The following is a 20,149-nucleotide window of genomic DNA, read 5'->3' as shown; positions in this document are numbered from 1 at the left end:
TCCAAGTGTAGGTTCACTCACCATCATCATCAGGACCTGATCTCGAGCATGTGACAAAAAGGCTCCAGACCTTGATACTCACACTCCAGGCAAATCTAGTAGTGGCTTAGTGGCTCCATGACATAGAATAAGTGTAGGACCGGTGATAGAGACTGGCGGAATATTATATACCAAGTACATGGCTTTCCCTACCACCTGCCCACCTAGGGTGCTCTGTAGGGGTGAAAGGGATGGTGGGGGCCTTGTCTCCACTGTAGCTCAGTGCTGCCTCCAACTCATTTCCTTGCAGTTATCTTGAGAGAGGGGAGTCATAGGGCACCCCCAAGACAGCACAGCTATATTCAGAGATGCAAGTAACTTGCTCAATGTAGCAAGGCTGCAAGGAACATGGGAGGGCCCTGGATTAAGATTAAGCCAAGAATAGAGTAAATGCAGTCTTTCAAAAGCTCGATTCGGGGCCGGCTCCCACCAAGCCTATTTTCAAGACAGAGGCAGAAGCCTACCAAAGCCACTAAGCTGTAAGTTTCCCCATGTCTGTGCTAAAAGACGCACTGGTGCCCTGTGAAAGACCCACTCAGAATTTGGCCTCAGATGTCAGATATCTTCGGGGTCACTATTTGAAAGACACATTTGAAAGTTAGACATTGCTCCGCCCCCCCCCACACACACACCCCAAGTCACAGACAGCAAAGACTAGGATCAGGTAAGTTCTGTTGCTGTGTCTCTCAGTTTCATGTGCACAAAAATCACCTGGGCCACTTGATAAAAGGCAGGCTCCGACTCAGGACTGAGCTCCTGTGTGCAGTTCTAAGCAGCTTCCAGGACAAAAGTCCTAGGGCTGCACAGGGAGGAGCACAGGGCCACAGTGGCTTCCTTCAGGGCTTCTTCACGTGCCTGCCCATGGCCTGCCTGGCCACCTAGCACCTGGGCCAGCCTCTCTTCCCTGTCACTTCAGAGGCCCCTACAGCCATCCGAGAGGCCATGTCCTGCTCACATAACCAAGCCTGTCTTTCCCTTCCCTCCTCCAAATCCATTGCAGGTCAGGAAGCGGTGTCCACACTTGCAAACTGTCCCTGATTGGTGTTTCTCCCTGAAGGGATTTTCTGTAATTTTTGAAAGCCCTCCAGCCTTTAAGATGCTCCCTCTCCCACTGCACTGGCTGCTTCTTCTTGGAGTCTAACTGGATGATAGATTGTGTCCTTTAACTAGTTTCTTGTCTCAAGAATACATTCGAATGGCTCCTTTTCAGCTTCCTCTTCTCAGTGGAATGTCACTCCCTGAGTACCGGTCCCTGAATATCCATCCTACTACCCCTTCTGAGCAGTGCCAGAATACTCTTTAAAAGTCTTCCTGCCCCTTATCAAGAGTTCAACATTTCAGTGTATCTCACTTATGTATTATCTGGCCCCTCTCCCTACCCACAGAGGGACAGGGATTTGTTTGCACTGATCACCGCTCTGTTCCCAGTGCCTGGAAACTGTCAAAGAGTCGGTGCTCAGAAAACTGTCGGATGAGTGCAGGACTCACAGTGCTGGGCCCACAAGAGATGTTTAACAAATGCTCCTGGGAGAATCAAAGATCTGGGATCTTATCATTCTTTATGTTCAAAAATCTAACTTCTCTTCGCTGCTGTGTACCCAGGGCAGCTTACAGCATGATATTTCTTTTTTTATTAGTGTGTATCTGAGATACATAATACATCTTAATCTCCCATCAGCAATAATTTAGAAAGATCAGATAAGTGAGTTATAATTTATTGGGCTCTTAGTGGCACCAGTCATCTGTGCAGGACACTGTAAATTATACGAAACAACCTAGACACCAGGGTGGACTCTGGGTGTACTTTGGGAACACAGGGCAAATGCAGCTGTGGGTCCCTTCTCCGGGGCTCTGCAAAGTCTGCTCCAAGCCCATCTTTGATCTACTTTTAAGTCGGCCTTTCTAGGTCCTCATCTCAGATCTCAAATTACCCCAGAAGGCACAGAATCCAGCTTTGATGGTGTACATGGAAAATGGTAGAGAAGTCATGCTATTTGGGAAAATTGAAAGTACATAAAATGAATTTGTTAAAGAAACCAATCTTCTGGTAGGTCTGTAACCAAGAGCACAGCTATCTGTAATGACAAGGATGGAGGACAGGAATGAAGGCTGACACTGCACATGGCACAGAAGAGAAGACCTGGTGGATGGGCTCTGAGGGATGCACTTAGATTCTGCATTATTCCTTTACCCTCAGCTTTGTGACAGAGGAATCTGGGTTTGAACTTCGTGGATTTTTCTCATCAGCACAAGAAAGGGGTTCATCGTGACCTTGACACTAGGGTTACTTTACCTTGGATTTCCAAACTGTAGTTCTTGAAAGTGAAGCTGAATTCTTTCTCTTTGGAAGGGACCTGAGGATTGGAGGCAGAGGCAGGTGCCTGTCCTTCTAGGCAGCAGCATCCTATGAAGCAAAGCTGCAGGTGCAAACCACGTAACCTTCGCTTAGGAAAATCCCTAAAGCTCCACCGACCCAGCTAGGAACGTCCACTCCGGGGCTTGCTGGCACTACTGTTCTACTCAGTCTCAGGGTGGTGTTTGGTCTACCTGCTGACCTGTTCCCAGAAAAACTGAACGAGGCTGTACTAGTCATTCTCCTGTCACTGGGACACCCACAATTTAAATGAAGAGAGGCTTATTTGATTCACAGTTTTCATGGATTCAGTCCATGGTTGTCTGTCTATAAGGCATGAATGGGCATACTGGAAGCACATGGCAGAGAAAATCTGCCCAACCTGTGGTAGCCAGGAAGCAGACACACACAGGGGAGGGGGGTCTCCTAATGACACACCCTGCCAACCAGGACCCACAGCATATGAACTTCTGAAGCCATGACAGGATAAATCCGCTCATGGGTACAGGACCCATGGTCAACCATCTTCCAAACACAGAACTTTTGGAGGACACTGCAGGATTAAACCATGACAGAGGTTTTAATCCACTGTTGTATGTCGTGTTTTCTCCTTCTTGGGTTCTTTGGCCTTTGGCTGTACCAAGACCAAATTGTGAAGCTATGGAGGGATGTCACATTGGCTTACAGATGAAATGCAGGATGGCCAACTAAGCTTTAATTTCAGGTAGACAGCAAATAGTTTTGTGGTAGAGGTGGGTCCCGGTGACAGTCGAGCTGGTTAGCCCGCGTGTTGCTCAGCACATTGTTTTTGGTTGTCAACTTGTTTACCATTTGATTTTTTATTGATGGGGATATGAAGAGGATGAAAGCATAAAGAGGAAGAAGGGGAGATTCTGTGTCCTGACCCAGACTAGGGTGGTGGTTCTTTCTGCTTAGGAGGACCTGTCTTACAGGCTGGGATGGGGCTTTCTGTGGAGTCCTCATGCTTCTAGCCTGGAGAATATATCTCTTGGTTGTGATTTTGCAAATTTCTAATTTGAATGATGTGTGATATGAATTTGAAATCTGAGTTCACTTAGCAAACTCAAATTAAAGGAGCCAGGTTAATTGCAAAATGAGCACATTACTACATTACTAAAGGAGGAAGTGCTTTTACCCTGCAAAGTGGGCTTTCTGGAGTGGCCTTGGGCCCCTGTGGCTAGGGACAATTTAATGGCAGCAGGCTGATTCTGGGGCAGGAGATGAGGAGCACACAGGTCTAGTGTAGATTCCGGGGAACTCAATTAAGCAGTAGAGGGAGGGCTTCGAATTGAATGCTGTTGGGACCAGCAAGGTCCTAGCTAATTCTGTACACGTAGAATGTGCTAAGCATTGGCTTATGCCAACTAAACTCATTTAAATGTCATCCCAGCATGCTAAGGGGGGTAATGGTATCATTATCCCATTACAGATGGGGAACTGAGTCAGGAAAGCTAAGCAACCTCATTTCTTAGCTAAATTAAGAAGCTAGTTTGTGGAAGGGAGAATTAGTGTGTGCAGAGGAGGCAGCCCCTGGCTGCTGGCTTGAGCAGAGTGTGGCCCAGGGGAAACAGTTGAGGATAAGACGGGTTGAGTATGCCTGTGGCAGGCCACCATCTCCCCACTGGTAGCTCACATGCACAGAGAAACCTGCCAGGCAGGGTTGGTGACCTGACCAGGGAAGTCATGAATAAATGATGACCCAGAAGCCATTGTAGAAGGCTCTTTTAATGAAAGAGCAAATGAAAGGTTGCAGGTTGGCCAGAGTTTAATGAGACTAAGCTAATGTTTTTCTTCTTCTCTTCCCCATTCCCAAGACTATCTCTGTCCAAGACTGTCCCTGCTAAACAGGTTCCCAGGGTTGCAGGGAGCGGGAGACATGGGAGAACTGTCCAAACCAGGAAGCCTTAGCCTTTGGTCCTTGGCAGGAGAGCAGCAGTATCCAACGGTCTCAGGAATCAGCCCAGCCTAACTGTGGACCAAGAGGGAAACAAGGCCAGAGGCCCAAGAGCATCAAGGCTCCTTGCAATAACCCTATGTAAGTCCCGGGGATGTCTGCAGATGCTGTGTCACAGAGGAAATAAAGGACTCCGCTGCCAACAGATGGGGTCATTTGATTTCCTCTGATACTGTGAGCTGAAAACCAAGAAAATTACTGAACTTGTTAACTCTCCTGGTTAAAATACAACAATTGACAGTAGCCAGGAGCTGGGTTTGGAAGGGAAGCCCTTGGATGATAAGCCATAAATTCCGTTTCAGTCACCCATGTAAGGGAAAGCTAGCCATAGCCCAAGGTCCACTTGTCTAGAAAAAGTCTTCTCCAAATCCTGCAAATGAGTCTTAAATGTGCAAATGATGACTCTAATTTATGCAAAAATTTGAGACTATTAACAGCTTCATCCACCTGAAACCCTCGCGGAGTTCCTCCCCATTATTCCTGCCTGTGGCTCCCTATGCAGTGGGCAGGAGTGGGCAGCTCCAGCTGGGCAGCTGGCTGTGTAAGGAAATGAGACTGCGGATCCAGATCATCATCAGTATTCAAGAAATCTGGACGTTCCCAGCCAGAAGAGGCATTAGAAGGTGACCAGATCTAGTTGAGTCATTTCTTCCCTGTAGTGACCTCCCTAAAAGGAGACAGTCAAGGGGGGATTTAAAACTGGCCTGCTGTGGAGGCTTGAGTTCTAGCATTCTTGGCCAGCGCAGAATTAGACAGGCGGAAGGAAGTGGGCTCTGGTCACCCTGATCACAATACAGATGCCTCCTTCCCCAAGAAAGGGCACAAGGGCGAACCCCCAAATAGGTTCCCAGTTGCCTGTAGGATTCATTTCTCCTGCACACAGGTGTCTGTTCACAGTCTCTACCCCCACCTCGCACTTCATTATGCACGTTTACATCAGTGGACATGTCAATGTGGGAGCTTTATTTATTTATTTAGAAATGCGTGCCCACACTGCTTACACAGAGACCACTCAAACTGGGGGCGACCAGGCCCTCCTCCTGGGGACCCCTAAACAGCAAAACGAAATAGACAACACCTACCACCACCACCACCACGGAAACATTTCTGTCTGGATCCCAGCTCTCAGGCAGCACTGGCTTTACCTGCTCTTCTGGTGCTCTGTTCCTGAATCCTGGCTTCTTCCTTTCAATAGATAATTAAAGCCTTTCTTACTTTCTAATACCCGTGGGGAAATTCCACTCGGAAATTCTCTCTCGCCTGTCATTTTTCCTTCACCGCAGAGAGGCGAGGGATGAGCAGGGCAGAAGGAGCTCTGGCTCTCGCTCTCTTCACTTTTTTGCAAATGACGTAGGGAGTTTGCACAGCCTCCCTGCCCCCACCTCCCCTCTTTGCTGCTAACCCCATTCCTGGAGAATTAGTTTTCCTTTTAATCCCTGATTACTGCTCCGGGTGCGAGCGGTGGGGGCTGCCCGCGGAGGAACTTCGGAACCCACGCCAACCTCCTCTGTACCCCAGCGGGCTGCCCGACTCTTGGGATCCCAGGTCCCCATCAGGCCGGTCTCAAAGCCTGGGAGGGCGGCAGCGCAGTGACACCAGACAGAGGCTCCCGCGCCCCCACCAGCCGGAGCTCGCTGGGGACAACTTACTGCGCTCGCTCGCCGGGCGTCCACAATTGCAAACTCCCAAGTGGAAGCGGGTGACACCGCCGAGGCTGTGTCGCGTCCAGGAAGGAAGGCAACAAAAGAGCAGAGGGCTAAGAGGAGGGAGGCCAAGAGGGAGAAGGACAGGGGCCGGGCAGTGCCTGACTCCCAGGAGAGCGCGCCTGGGGTGCAGATGGGGGTAAGCCCAGGAGAGGCGGATCTGGCCTGGGGACGTCTCTTGGCTGCTGCTCAGACAGGTAGTTAGGGGAAAGCAGCCAGCTCCCAGTGATGGCAGGGGCGGCCCCGGGGTGACCCGGGGGGCGGGAAGGTCCATTGCCCCGCGCCTCAGGACGCTGCCTCGTGCCTGTCCTCGCGCCCCTGCTCCCAGACACCTGGCTTTAGAAGGGACGGGCGGCGGCCGGCTGGAAAGGAAGTGGGGAAGCGGGGACCACAGTGGAGGGGGTCCTGAGAGGAGGCGGGGGCGGAACGGGGCGGGGGAGCCCTGAGCCGCGGATCGGGCCGGGTACCGACTGCCATCCTGCCGCAATCTCCCAGTGTCATGGCTCCGGTCTCTTAGCAACAGCCGCCAGTCCGGCCGCCCCGAGCTCCACTCCACCCGGCGGAGCCCGGCGCGCCGCAGCCACACAAAAGAAGCTCGAGGCCGGGGACCGCGCGGGCGCACGGCGGCCGGGGCGCCGCGGGAGGGGACACGGCGCGCGGGAGGCGGAGCGCCGGAGGGGGCCGGGCTCCAGCAGGATGCAGGACGCCGCCGTGGACCCGACACTTCTTGGAAACTCTTGGAAATGGCTCCCGCCACGGCGCCGGAGGGGGCCGCGAGCGCGGCGAGGACGCGCGCCCCCGCTAGGCCGCTGAGCCGCGCGCGCCCCGGGGCCTCCGCGCCGCTGTCCCCGCGCCCCGCCGTCGGCTCGGGCTGAAAAGTTTCTCCATGCTTCCTTTGTGTCACCCGAGCGCCCGCGCCCTGCCCGGGTAAGTGAGCGATTGTTCGGTGAGGCCGCTGCCATCTTGTCACCGGCCCGGGCGCCCCGCGCCCCGACCCCGGCCCCGGTGTTCCCGGCCCCGGCGTCCCGGGGGAGGCGCCTTCCCGGGGTCCCCGAGAGGCGCTGCCCAGGGATGAGCGCGGGTGGCTCGCTGCACTCCCGCCGCCTCCCCTCCCTGCCAGGCGCGCTCGCCACCGCCGCCGCGCGCAGGTGACCCCAGCACAGACGCGGCCACCGCCGAGGCCCGGGCGCGCTGCCCCGCTGGGCCGGGGTCGAGGACGTCGGGCTCTCACAGCCCGCGGGAGGGAGCAGAGCCTCCGACGCCGGGGGCTTCATCCATCATGAGCCCGGAGAACTTGACTGTCTCTTGGAAGCAGTTGTATTTTTAGACATTGCCCCGAAGCTTCCCATCCTCCACCCCTTCTCCGCGGGAAGCCCGGCACAGGCAGCTATCGCCAGGGCAGGAGCCAGCCTCCCTCTGTCGCTAAGTTTCTTGGATGGGGTGAAAAAGGCCCCCCGCCTCCGAAGGGGTCTCCCGAGGTACAGACCTTGGTCACCGTTTCCTGTCGGTCAGGTGGCAATGCGCTGGCCAGTTGAGCCTTCAGTAGAGCTGAAGGAATAATAAACCAGGGAGCTAATTACTAGCTATTTAACTCATTTTAAAGATCTTTAGTAAACCAGTGCTGGAATCCATTCCGAGCCCTAGCGGAAGGGTAAGCTAACTGGCCACCTTTCTCCAGATCCAGGACAGCCAGCATGCTGGGGCCCCTGGCTGAGACCCAAGAAGGAAGCCCTTCGCTCAGGGGGAGGCACCCTGCAGACCGAGTCTGGCTTTGCTTCTAAAATGTCCTTAGTGCTTTCTGGAGAGAACCCCAGACCTCCGGGTTATTAGAGATGCTGGAGTCTAGGGCTGGCCACAGCAGTCTCTGTCTGGCAACTACATGATAAACGCGTTTATTGGGGACTTGGGGGGTAAGATTTGTACTTACACTTTTTAAAATTTAAAAAGGTGCGTAGTTGTATCCTCTCTATACCCTCCCTAGTCTACCTAGTGTCTTTGTTTACTGCAATTCAACTCCAAAGAGTTCCAAAGAGACACTGATCAGCCAAGGAGCTGAAGTGGATTACCATTTGCTTTGCTACAGGAAGAGTCTGCCTGTACTAATACAATGGGAGGAGGGCTCAGGGCCCGCGGTGTTCACCCCAACACCAATGCAAAGCAAGTAACCCTACATTTTCAAAGGGCAGTTTATTCAAAAACGTGGATTATTTTAGAAAGGGTAAAATACCAAAGGCCTGCCAGGGAGGACTGCATCTTTCAGACCAGGGCAACACCCTTGATATTAGCATCTCTGTTATGGGAAAGGAAGTATTCTGAGGGTCCAGCGGGACTGCGATTTCAAGAGGCTGTCAGATAACCACAAACAGGCATCTGGGAATTGACCTCTGCAGGCTGCATTGCAAACAACTAAATAAACTTCCAAAAGACAGTCCATGGATTGGTGCCACCTTCCTTCCCCAAACATGACCTCATGGAAAGGATGGAGCCAGCAGCTGTCCCTGGGGAAATGCCACCCTAAGGACCATCCTCTACTGCTCTGAGTCCTGGCATTCCTGTGGGCATGTTACCGGGGAAGGGAGTCAGGAAGCTATTACAGCAGAGGGCTGTGACTCCTCCCCCTCCCCCCATAATTTTCTCATCTGAGAGAAAAATCTTTCTCTTTGGAGATTCCAAAGGACCTCTCAAAATCCCTGGTGAAATGTAGCCTGAGATATCTTTAAGGGATTCCTCTGAGGGAGGAGAGAAGGCCATTAGGCAGAGCTCAGTTACATAACTGTTACCTAAAACTAAATATTCCACCCCAAGAAGCTGTCCAGATGTTGCAGGGTAGAGATGAGATCTACTTGCTGTTTGCCAAAGGAACCAGAATAGCAGACCGGCAGCTTGGTGCAGGGACTTGTTACAAGAGTATTAAAACATTTGTGTTTCCTCCACCCTTGAACTCTATTAAGTATGTGGAGTAATTAAGCCTTCTCCCTGTGTGTAAGGCCTTTCATCCAGTGAGGTGAATTCCTTTTACCTTTGGACAAGAAACACTTTTGTGACTGCGTTAGTGATTTGGGGCCCCCGGGGACACTCCTTGTCTTACTAGGGACACTCCTGCTTAGGAAGTCTGATTCTAGCCAGAAATGTCAGGAAAGCCCTCCTCTACTACTTTGAGTCCGCGCAGGAAGCCAGAAGGTTTTGGAAGAGCCGGTTGGAGTCTTGGGATGGAGGGTTAGAGGCGTCCCTAAATTATTTCATCCCCACTATCATTAGGTTACTGCCCTCGTGCCCCCTCCCTTACTCTCCATGCATCCCTGCTCCCAGACTGGGCACTCGGGTAAGGGCGCTGGGTGGGGCACCCCATGGGCTCTAGGAGCCAGGCCATGGTGCGCGTGGGATGTCTCTGCAGCCGAGCCTCCACCCTCTGACTGTCTCCCTCTGCTCTGCAGCAGGAGGAGGTGGAGGAGCAGCTAGCGGGCAGCTGGCGGCCCCCCTGCACGAGCGTCCGCCGGGCCCCCGGGGCCAGCCCCACACTCCACGAACTGGCCATGATCGCCACCGGCGGCCTGCTGAGGATTTCCGCCCGGAAGCAGGATCCCTTGCGCACCCCGGGCCAGGTGCCCAAGCGGAAGCGGAAAGCTAAGAAGAGGCGCAAGAACGACGTGGTAGTGGTGAAAGGCAAGCTGAAACTGTGCTCCATTTCGGGCCTCATCGCCCTGTGCGGAATCCTGGTGCTGCTAGTGGGCATTGCCCTGGCCGTGGTGGGCTACTGGCCCAAAGCCAGCGGGGCCGCCCGGGAGGGGGGCAGGCAGCCGCCCCCAGCGGGCACTGGGCACAGCGCCCCAGCCAATGGCAGCGGCCAGGCACCCTCGGTGGGCGCCCCCTCCAGTGCCATGGGAGCGCCCCGAAGCACACGTGCGCCCGGCCGGTCCACGCCTGCACCCGTAGGCTTCTTCTTCCGCATCTTCTCGGGCTACCTGCACTCAGACAAGCTCAAGGTCTTCGGGCCGCTCATCATGGGCATTGGCATCTTCCTCTTCATCTGCGCCAACGCCGTGCTGCACGAGAACCGCGACAAGAAGACCAAGATCATCAACCTTCGGGACCTCTACTCCACCGTCATCGACGTGCACAGCCTCCGCGCCAAGGATCCGGCCGCCGCAGCCGCCGCCGCCGCCGCGCCCGCGCCCCCGGGCCCCGCGCCGCTCAACGGCTTCCTGGGCCGCTTGCAGCCGCGCGGCCTGGAGCGGACGCCGGGCGGCGCGGGCGACGCCTTCGGAGCGGCGGCGCTGCTGGCTCGTGGCGCGTGGCGCCCCCGCGCGGCGTCCCCGCCAGACCTGGCCTCCTCTCCGCGCCGCCCGCCCGAGCCCCCGAGCCTGGCTGAGGCAGTGTACAGCATCTGGCGCGAGCGCGCCGGGGTGGCCGGCCAGCGCCGGACCGCGGCTCCCACGGCCGCCAGCGGCTGCAGCAGCCCGGCGCCCTGCAGCCCTCCCGGGAGCTGGGAGCGCCCGAGCACCGCCAGCTCCCTCGTGGGCTCCTCGCTGAGCGCCTTCGCGCTGCTGCCCTTGCCTGGGGACCGCGAGCGGGACGGGGACGCGGAGGGCGCAAGCTGCAGCTGGCGGAGGTCGCCCGGGGAGCGTGGCTCCTCGGAGCTCCCGCGGGGCGGCGCGCTCGACCTGAGTCTCACCGACCTCCGCGGCGCCGAGGGCGGCGCGCCCTGGGGGCACGGCGCGCCCGAGGAAGTCGAGGGCAAGGAGGCGGCGCACATCGCGGGAGGCCAGGGCGGCCGCCTGCCCAGGACCGTCAGGTTCGCGTCCCTGAGGCGCCGCAGCATCAGCGGGCTCCCGGACTTCCGCGCACCGCCGTCGCCGGAGCCGCCGCCCTCCCTGAGAGTCGCGGACCCGGGCTCCACCCATTCCAACTCGGCCGCCTCCCCCTTGACTCCCCTGCGCCTGGAAGAATCGCCCTGTGCCAGCAGGCGGGACTCACAGAGCTCACAGTCCGATGACCCGTCCAGCAGCAGCGATAAGGGCTACACCCCGCTGCAGGATGCCGGCACCTCGCTGGAGTCAGTGGTGGACTCAGTGGCCAGTCACAAGCAGGACTGTACGACAGCCTCTGATATGGAGAGTGAGCAAAGCCACTCGGAGGGTCCCAGTAAAGAGCCACTGGAGACCCAAACACCCCAGCCTGTGCAGAGGCAGTTTACAAATAAGGAGAAACTCTTCATGATTTCCAGGTCTCGTGCCATAGGGGCAGAAGAAGAAGAAGAGGAGGAGGAGAGTACTGGCGACTAGGGAGAGGACAGCAGAAGAAGGCCAGAATCGCCCACTTCCATCAGTGCATTAGCAGCCCCTCGACGCCTTTGCGGACTGATCCGAGGACATCATTCCATATCCAAAGAGCTGCCGAATGTTATCCTTGAGTTGTGTTCACAAGATTCCTGTAGATTACTCCAAGCAATTTTTTTTTTAAACAAAGCAATCTAGTCTTTTTATGTCCGATGGTGATTGTATGGTCCTTGAAAACCAAATGTATTCACAAGGTCAGCAATCTAGTTCCTCAGATAAAAAGGAAATCTCTTAATTTTCTTAGAATCAAAATAATATATTTTTGACAGTAACTGTGCACTTTACTCGAATCTTTTTTGGGAATACCTAAATTTCCTAACCCCTATGTTCCACCACAGGTCTCCTCTATAGCTGCTTGCAAATGAGAAGCTTGTATTTTTCCTCCCTTTGCGGAGCACAGAAGCCCAGCTCTCTCTGAGTTGATCTTTCTATATGAAGTCCAAGCCAAATTGAGGCAAGAGTGTGCCCCTTGTCCTCCCACACTCTGCTCATGCACTGTCTTTATTTTTCAAAAGGGTATTTGCATTTTACTTACTACTAGGGTCTGGTTTCCAGACTGGAAGGCAGTAACAGCTAGCTGGGTTGCCACATTCCCGAGCTCACAACATGAACCAATTCATGCTTTATTGAGTATTCTCACACCTGTGTATTGAAAAATAGCATTAATATTTAAAATTCTTTGAATAAAAGAAGTTTCCAAACAATTCAACATAACTTTGCTTTTTTTTTTTTTGCCTGAGAACTAACACTTTTAACATTTATCTGTAAATCTGGTAGTTTAAATATCTGGTAAATCTAAAATATCTGTTAAATCTCAAATATGTTGCTGTGACATTGCTACTATGTCTTCTGTTATCTTCTCCCAAAATATGATTACATTGATTACCAATATGTTTTTAACTTAAAAACAGAAAAGTAGTACAACACATTTGGGGGTTTCTTTTTCAAGTAGAATGAATTTTTACATAGCACATTTCTTTAATAGGTTACCTAGCACATTTCCATAATATTTCTAGTTAACCTCAGAATATTAACATACAGAGCTAAAGGCCTACTATTCTTTTTCTTAGCCTCTTGGATTTTGCTATCTGATTTTGATGCTATCTAAATTTATGATCTTAACTATAGGCAAAAAGGTAATGTTTCAGTACGTTAGCAGACTTTGTATTTGATGCTTTTGACAGTCTTTTGATTTGTAAGAAGAGTTGATGAAGAATTAATTTAAATCCTGGTGTCTCTCCTTTCCTGTGACCTGGGAATCTTGGCAATGGTGTCGCCTTCCTTTGGCCATTTGGATGCAAGCTCAGGGAGCCTGACTGTCCTGGTGGACTGTGAAGGGAAACCAGTGAAAAATGCAGTCCCAGTGGAGCAGCTGGTCCTGCAGAGTACAGATCCAGGACTAAGGGTGGATCCCAGCTCTGGGCGAAGGCCTACGAGTGTCACCAACACAGAGTCTCAGTGGCTGCAGCCATGAGACCATGATTGGTTGCAGCCATGATTACTACCCCACCATGCATGCTGTGGAAGAACTGGCCTTCCCTGGCCTCACCTTGGCTGAAATCTGGACTATCCACTCATTATTGGAATAACCTTAGTGAATCACTTAATCTGGGCCTCTGCTTCGTGATGTGATCTCTGTGATGGCCTTCAACTCTAAATGCTTTACTGAAGTTCAGGGTACTGGTTTCAGCCGATAGACAATCAATCATATTTGCACATAACAGCAAGGAGTGAGTATACCTCATCAATTCCCACTAGGGTACCATTCCATAAGAAATTTTTTAAAGGTTTCATTTTTTTCTCTCAGATTGGATATGTGTTGGGCTAAAAACTCACTTTAAAGCTCTTGACTAATTTGTTGAGCTCTTCTATGGAGCAAAAGTGGGTTTACACTACTAAGAATGACAGAAAAGGACCTTCCGGTAGTATTGCATTTCAGCAGTAGAGTATATTTTCACACTTCCAAGCAACAGCAAGAACAACAAAAGTAAATTTCCCTATGTTTTCTCCTCCATTACCCTGCATAATGGGTAATTTGAGAGAATATGTCATATAACAGGAAAACTGCTTCTAGCCCTCAGACGATGAACTCAAATGACATTTGGCAAATAATCAGGCCACCTCTTAACTGAAGAGAGGTGATCAGAATAATACTTACCCTACAAACTTCAAAAAAATTCAGTCTAAACCTCTGTCTATACTGCATGATTCTGATTGCCTGATAATATTGATCGGATTAAATATGTAAATCCTTCTGGCTTTTGCTGCTCTCATCCACAAGGCCCCCTGAAATGAAATAACTCCAGCAAACTTTGTTTACCATCAAGTTATAACTATATTAGTCAATGAGCAATTTAACCAGATTTTCTTTCTCTCTCTCTCTCTCTTTTTTTTTTTTTTTTGACCCAAGATTAAATAAAAAGTTAAAGCTCAGTTTTCCACATCTTGGTAGGAGTCTGGGATTTCCATATACTACTTCAGGCGAAACTTCTGCAGTTCTGATTATAGGAACTGACTGTCCTAACTTTCATAGGAGCAGAAAGCTTACTCGATAGTAATGTTAAGTTTTACTCACTTTAACTTAGGCCATGTACTATTCCTCCAGGTTTACATGCAGTTCTGCTGAGGTAGGATCATTATTACTCCTATTCTATGAGAAAGATAGCAAAGTCAGAGAGATGGACTATTTCCTTAGGATGATCCCACTGGTAAATGACAAAAAAAAGGGTTTTCACGGTTTTCGAGATTATGTGGTCCTGCTAGCAGATGTGGAGATAGATAATGTTTGTGTTTCCAGAGACCTTTACAATACTGTCTCCGAATTGTCCCGCTAGGTCCCCTGCCAGAACCATCCTTAGTGCTATGCAGACAAATATTAGAACTTGCAATCAGGTTAAAAGCTGAAGTTTGTGTTGCAGCCTTTGGGCTGCATAAGCAAGTTTTCTTTTCTCTAAATGAATTTTTTGTGCACAATCAATAGGAATCTTCGAAGGCATGGGACCCTACTTGTACTTATAAATGAGAGTACTAAGATTTAGGAAGACAGAGCAACCTGTTCAGAGGCAAACAGCAGTGGTAGGATTATTCTGTTGACATAATTGCAGTAATTGGCAAGAGATTTTTTTTTTTTTTTTGTACTGGGGATCAAACTCATGACCTAGCACTTGCCAGGTAGGTGCTTATGCCAGTGAGCTAAACCCCCGGGCCAGCAAGAGACTTTTTACCCCTGAGTGTCATGTACTAGCTGATTGGTCATGGACCACCTACTTAGTTTCTCTGTGTCTCAGTTTTCCTTCCATGCAACAAGATTAAAGATGATTTCTATGGCACAGGATTGCAACGAAGAGTAAAGAAATTAATGTCTGTGTAAGTGTTTATCACAGGTGTGGCTCATACAGTGTTATCAAAGTTTTGTTAGTTTTGTTTCAAGTAAAATCAACTGCTAAAAAGAATATTTTAGTATGGGCTTCCTTTTTATCAATAGAAGAAATTTAGGTTTAAAAATAGAATCCATAAGGCAATCCCCGGAGTGTGACTCTGAGGAATTACACAGTGCTAGACCTGGGATCTACGTCTATGAGATGGAAATAATAAATAGCACTGGACTCGTAGGATTAATTAGTCACATGAGGTCCAAATGTACATAATGGATTGGAAAGCTAATGTACATAAAGGATTGGAAAACAATTTCTGGCAGACAAAACATTCAGTAAATGTTAAGCACTATGACTGAGGTAAATAGTAGGTTAAATTTTTAACTCAATTAGTAGGGCATCCATAAATCTACTGTACTGAGAAGTCTTAGTAACTCAGTTCAGGGTAGGGAAAGACCATGACGGCCAAGGTCTGGTGCTGCTGCAGTGTCCCCAGCAGAGCCCAAAGGAGTGTCTAGGACTAGAGGTGTCTGACCTGTGGGATGATATGTGCACCCACAGTGGGGTAAGAGGGACTCGCTGGGCTGGCCACGCTGACCCCATGTCCACAGACTGAAGCTGGTCTTGCCAGGAGGGCCTGCGTGCTCCAAGATCCCAGACCTCATCAGAATATCCTGAAGCAAAGACAGGTGATCTACTGAGATACTTAAGTTCTTTGGGCAAAAGTGTTTTCCATTCTTCCTGTGAGTCGTTTTGAGATTCTCTTCAAGACATAATTTTGAAACTTTATTTTACTTCTTTTTTTGGGGGGGGAGCTAGAGAACTTAAAAAAGAAATTTCTTGTGCCATAAGATGAATACAAATTAAAGATATGATTTGCATTTTTGAAAAGGATAGTATCTGAGCTAAGATATAAAAATACATTTTAGTCTTGTGATTTATAAATACTATCTCCTTGTGTTAAGGGTGATGAGGTGGATTTCTATTAATAACAAATAAAGAATGGGAATGTTATCTATGGATGCTGTTTCTGAAAGTCACAGACTAATTTTTTCATTTTAATTCATTTTGGAGGGGTAAATCATTGGGTGAACCCAGTGATACCTTGGTTCACAGAGTCAGTTTTCTCCCGGATGCTGGCCACAAACCAAACTGGTTGAGAACATGATCAAATAATCCAGTAAGAGCAACATCGAACCTAACCATCAAATTTGATTCAGTTCTTATTCGATTTCCTTTGCAACCAAAGCCACAGAAAGAATCAAGTTTGTGAACCGAGGCACCGCTACATTTGAATGCCTGGATTAAATTTTTGAATGACTATCTCTGAAAATGATTCTAATGCCTTTTTTTCCTTTCCAGGGAAATCATCTTTGAGGGCTTTTTGCTTCAAAAAGGAATGAGTTTCTTTTAGTGGAGATGGAACTTTTTTCCTTTTAAGCCACCGCAAGGTGGAGAGTCCCGCTTTAGTCAGATGTCAACCCACCCCTCTCCAAAGACTGCTCTACTGGCTTTCTGTGGCATCCATCCACCAGTGAGTCAGGAAAGCCCTGGGCTAGAGTCAAGGCCAGCTAGGTTGAGCCCTGGTAAGGGTGATCAGTCCTCCTTCGTCCCACAGCCAGAATCCTTTAGGGATTTTACCGTCAGAAACTATATTGCTGTTCCACCTTAGAGGGCGGGTCTCATCCTTCCCCTTCTGTGATGCCAACTAAGATGTGGCCCTGCATGACAACCAGGACCCTTGCTGATGCATCACTGCGGTAACATTTTGTGGTCAAAAGAGTCCACAGGCCTCTGCAAATGAGCCAGAAGTATCACAGAGCATGCACCCACCTCCACTAACCTGGGCTTGTGATCCCGCACTGTGACCGACCCCTGTGAGGACAGGTAGCTGGCTGTCACCAACCCAGGAAGAAACCAGGGGACAGCCTGCACCTGAAAATCCTGGGGAAAGAGAAGAACCGCAGAGTCAGGCTAGCTAGCGTCTCCAGGAATGCTTCCGTCTAACAAAAGAGCACTTGGTTACTCTTGTTTATCGACCATTTTGTATGTAGGCAAGAGACGTGAAATAAAAAATGTAACAGCTCTTATTCCATAGAAAAATGTTCTTCCAGCAAATGCATAGCCAGACATTAATTCACTTATTTTTCTTTTTAAACCATTTGTATTTAAACTGGAAAATACAGTTTTAAAAATTGTTATTAGTACTTGCTTGCCCTATGTAATGATCACGTGGGTTGTGGGGAGTTGATACACATGCACAGCATGTTAAATTTTTTTTGGTATCAGAAATTGAACTCACAACCTCACCAGGCAGCCATTTATATAGCACGGTAATTTTCACAGAGCGCTGTATCATCAACAAAGAACCTACTTGACACTAATAAATACTGAACATGGTGTAATGTGCAATGTTGAAACGATTGACAAACTTACGAGCAATAGCTTTTAACCTGAGCACCTCGGCCACTCCAAGGTGATTGTTTACTTGTGTCCTAAGTTAGTTGGCGCCTCATCAGTAGTGGCTCATGTCATTGCTTCACATGCACAAGGCCTGGCCCATCCATGACATGGCGCTGGGGCCGGAGGGAAGCTACGGTACCGGTAAGCAGCTCGGGCCCCGCCTCTGTCCTTTTGCTACGTCACACAAATTGTTCCAGAGCCCTGCGAGGCGTCTTGTGAGCTGGGCATCCGGAGTCAGGCAGGCCCTGCTCGGGGGCCACAGGCGGGAGAGCTGGGGACATCACGTTTCTGACCTCAGGAACTCGCAGCAGCGCTGCTTTGGGGAGAAGCGTGTGAGCGATATCAAAAGCACAGTGTAAGTGCTGTGAGAAAGTGGCGTGGACCTTCCACTGTGAAGGAATGTCAGGCAGGCACAGAAGCCTGCAGAGGGGCGTGTGTGGTCAGGAGGAGGCAGCGCAAGCAACTGTGGAAGCGAAACTCTGACAGCCAGGCTTTCTTCTTTAAAAACAGTTCACATTAAAATTATTCACATATGCTCAGTGTGCAAATAATGGTTTTCTTTATGGAATCCCATACGTCTAACACATACTTTGACGGTGTCTACCCTCCCTTTTCCCTCTGGTGTTCCTCTTCTCCTTCTGCTTGCTTCCCAGTCCCCTCCTCGATAGTTCCCTCTCAATTTTATAACTCCCCCAGCCCCAGATTGCACAAAGAAAGAAAAAAACAAGCCATGCTTGTCTTTCTGAGTCTAGATTATGGTCCCCTTCTCTGTCCATTCGCCTGCAAATGACACGACTTCATTTTTCTTGGTAGCTGAATAATACTCCATCAATCCAGGAATGGCCCCTCAGCCGATTCCCTAGCTCGGCTGTCCTGAGTGGTCTGCCCGGAGACATGGGCTGTGCAGCTATCTCTGGAGTCCACTGCCTTTGACGCCTTTGCTGGGGTTTCATGAGGCACCCTAGATCTGCCATCTGTCTTGTATCCGTGCAGGAGCAGAGTGCGGAGTTTGTTCTGAAATACCAAAACTCCACATCTGTCTATCTACATAGATGTAAACAGGCATCTTCTTTATAAACTGTTTTAGAAACATATGGGGAATAAAGGAAAATTACTAGACATCAAAATACCCTAAATACACACACCACCCCCCATTTTTTTCACTGACTCCTAGTAGGATTTTCCAGCTGAGACACATCAGTACATAGTACCCCCAAATTGTGTTCTTATTGGACCTCAACTGCTTTTATGGTTTTTCTTGAATTAACTAGTGCTTAGCAATTACCATTCCATTTCAGATTTCAAATTCTGGGAGTCATTTCTCTGATGCAGACATGAGTAGAGAAAACAGAGAAAATCCGTCACCTGGCAACGCTGTTTGTACGATTCCCCGTGTGGTGGGAAGAACTGCTTGTCCACACACAGTGGAAGCTGAAGGAAGCAGAAATCTGGGGGCCGCCTGGTGAGGCTCCGGGTGATTTTGCAAGATCCAGATGGGGAACTGGGTGTACTTCTATGGATTCCCACATCAATGGGAAGCGCCCTTCATGTCAGAACAAAATAGTTTATCTTTGCTAATAACAAGCATCCTGTTCCTATTCTTCCTCACATACATGTCCACAGCAAAAGGAAAACTTATTTAAGAACCAGACAGCCTCTTTCAAATGACCAATGGGCCTTTTGATTTTTGAGAGTCAGTCATTTCGGGACAGTCACCAAGAACAGACCTGGCCAGCACGGTGCAATATGGATTCAGCTTAGCACTTCTTGTACCCTCAGGGCTACAAACAAAAAGAGAGAGACAATGTTTTTGGTTTTTGGTTTTTACTTTTTAATAAAAAATTCTAAAGTAAAAAAAAAATGGTATTGTAAGAAAAATTGTTTGAATCCCCCCTGTAATCTCTTAATGCTTCAAAATCTTTTTAGTGCATAAACTGTCAAAGCAGGAATATAAAATGTGCTTTTCTAATCCATGAGGGTGAGGATTTTACAGAAGCACTTACCATCGCAGATAAAATTCAATAGATATTATCAGGTGACATTTCATTGTCAGAGCCACTAACACATCTGTCATGGGGATACAGTTATTGATAAGAGTTTAAAATTTGGAATGCTGGTAGATAAAGAGCGGTAGTTAATACGGCCTGGTTAATCATTCCAGGAAGCAAATAGAATCCTTAATAAAGAGCAAAGAAATTCAAAGACTAATTTAGTGACCTAAATGCTAATCTTTCCGCTTATGTAACCACACAGCTCAATGTGTTTGCAGCCTAAATATGACTTGAGTGCTTGCTTATTTTAGTGTACAGTTCCCTCCTTTTGTATTACTAATTTCATTTCAGGTTCATGCCTGGGCACAATTCTTGATGGATGAATTTGTTGGAAGAAAATTAATACATTTAAAATGTGCTATTAATAATACACTTCTAAAAGGACAAAAAGTGATTGGAATATATTGCTAGTAATATAGGATTACTGTTTGTTCCCCAATTTATAAATACCCTCTCACATAGAGAATAAATTGACTGATATCTTCTCAAAACACACGCCGGTGAAAGCTAAACCACAATTAAAGTGCGTGTTTACGACCTCCGCACTCCTCAAGCTCCATGGATGCCCGGCCCTGAGAATTTTCCTTTGTTTACCCAGTATATTCTGTCTCATTCAGGGATATGGTGGTGCGTGCTTTCCAAGACCTTTTATTATTATTACGTGAATGAAGAGACAATGTAACAACGTTCCAACCACCTGAAAAAGAATACCGGCTTTGATTAAGTCAATGACAATTAAGTATATCACTTCCAAAGATACCGAACGAGCATCTATTTAGCCTGAATGAATCAAAGCCTGTATGAATCATTGTCAACGAAAATACCAAGTCATTGCTTAAAAAAAATAAATGAAGT

The 20,149-nt window shown here is 49.2% G+C and overlaps 2 protein-coding genes across 2 annotated transcripts in view; one reads left to right on the top strand and one right to left on the bottom strand.

The window, feature by feature from the left end:
- LOC134471858 (collagen alpha-1(I) chain-like) overlaps positions 1-9,605 on the bottom strand; it is a 69,647-nt gene extending 60,042 nt beyond the window's left edge. Inside the window, exons 1-4 of the mRNA XM_063232033.1 lie at positions 9,415-9,605; positions 6,538-7,338; positions 6,017-6,081; positions 5,513-5,552 (exon numbers count right to left, since the gene is read on the bottom strand). Coding sequence (XP_063088103.1) covers positions 5,513-5,552; positions 6,017-6,081; positions 6,538-7,338; positions 9,415-9,605 — 1,097 coding nt within the window. The remainder of the gene's footprint in view (positions 1-5,512; positions 5,553-6,016; positions 6,082-6,537; positions 7,339-9,414) is intronic.
- Tmem200c (transmembrane protein 200C) lies at positions 6,858-15,802 on the top strand. Its single transcript, XM_063231953.1, has 2 exons — positions 6,858-6,997; positions 9,505-15,802. Exon 2 carries the CDS (start codon positions 9,604-9,606, stop codon positions 11,350-11,352), a length of 1,749 nt encoding a protein of 582 aa, XP_063088023.1. The 5' UTR covers positions 6,858-6,997; positions 9,505-9,603; the 3' UTR covers positions 11,353-15,802.
- The last annotated feature ends 4,347 nt before the right edge of the window (positions 15,803-20,149 follow it).

The sequence above is a fragment of the Cavia porcellus genome, unplaced genomic scaffold (genome assembly GCF_034190915.1).
Source record: "Cavia porcellus strain 051 isolate PalLab524CR breed Dunkin Hartley unplaced genomic scaffold, mCavPor4.1 scaffold_20, whole genome shotgun sequence".
NCBI classification, from domain to species: domain Eukaryota; kingdom Metazoa; phylum Chordata; class Mammalia; order Rodentia; family Caviidae; genus Cavia; species Cavia porcellus.
This window is presented reverse-complemented; position numbering and strand designations above follow the sequence as displayed.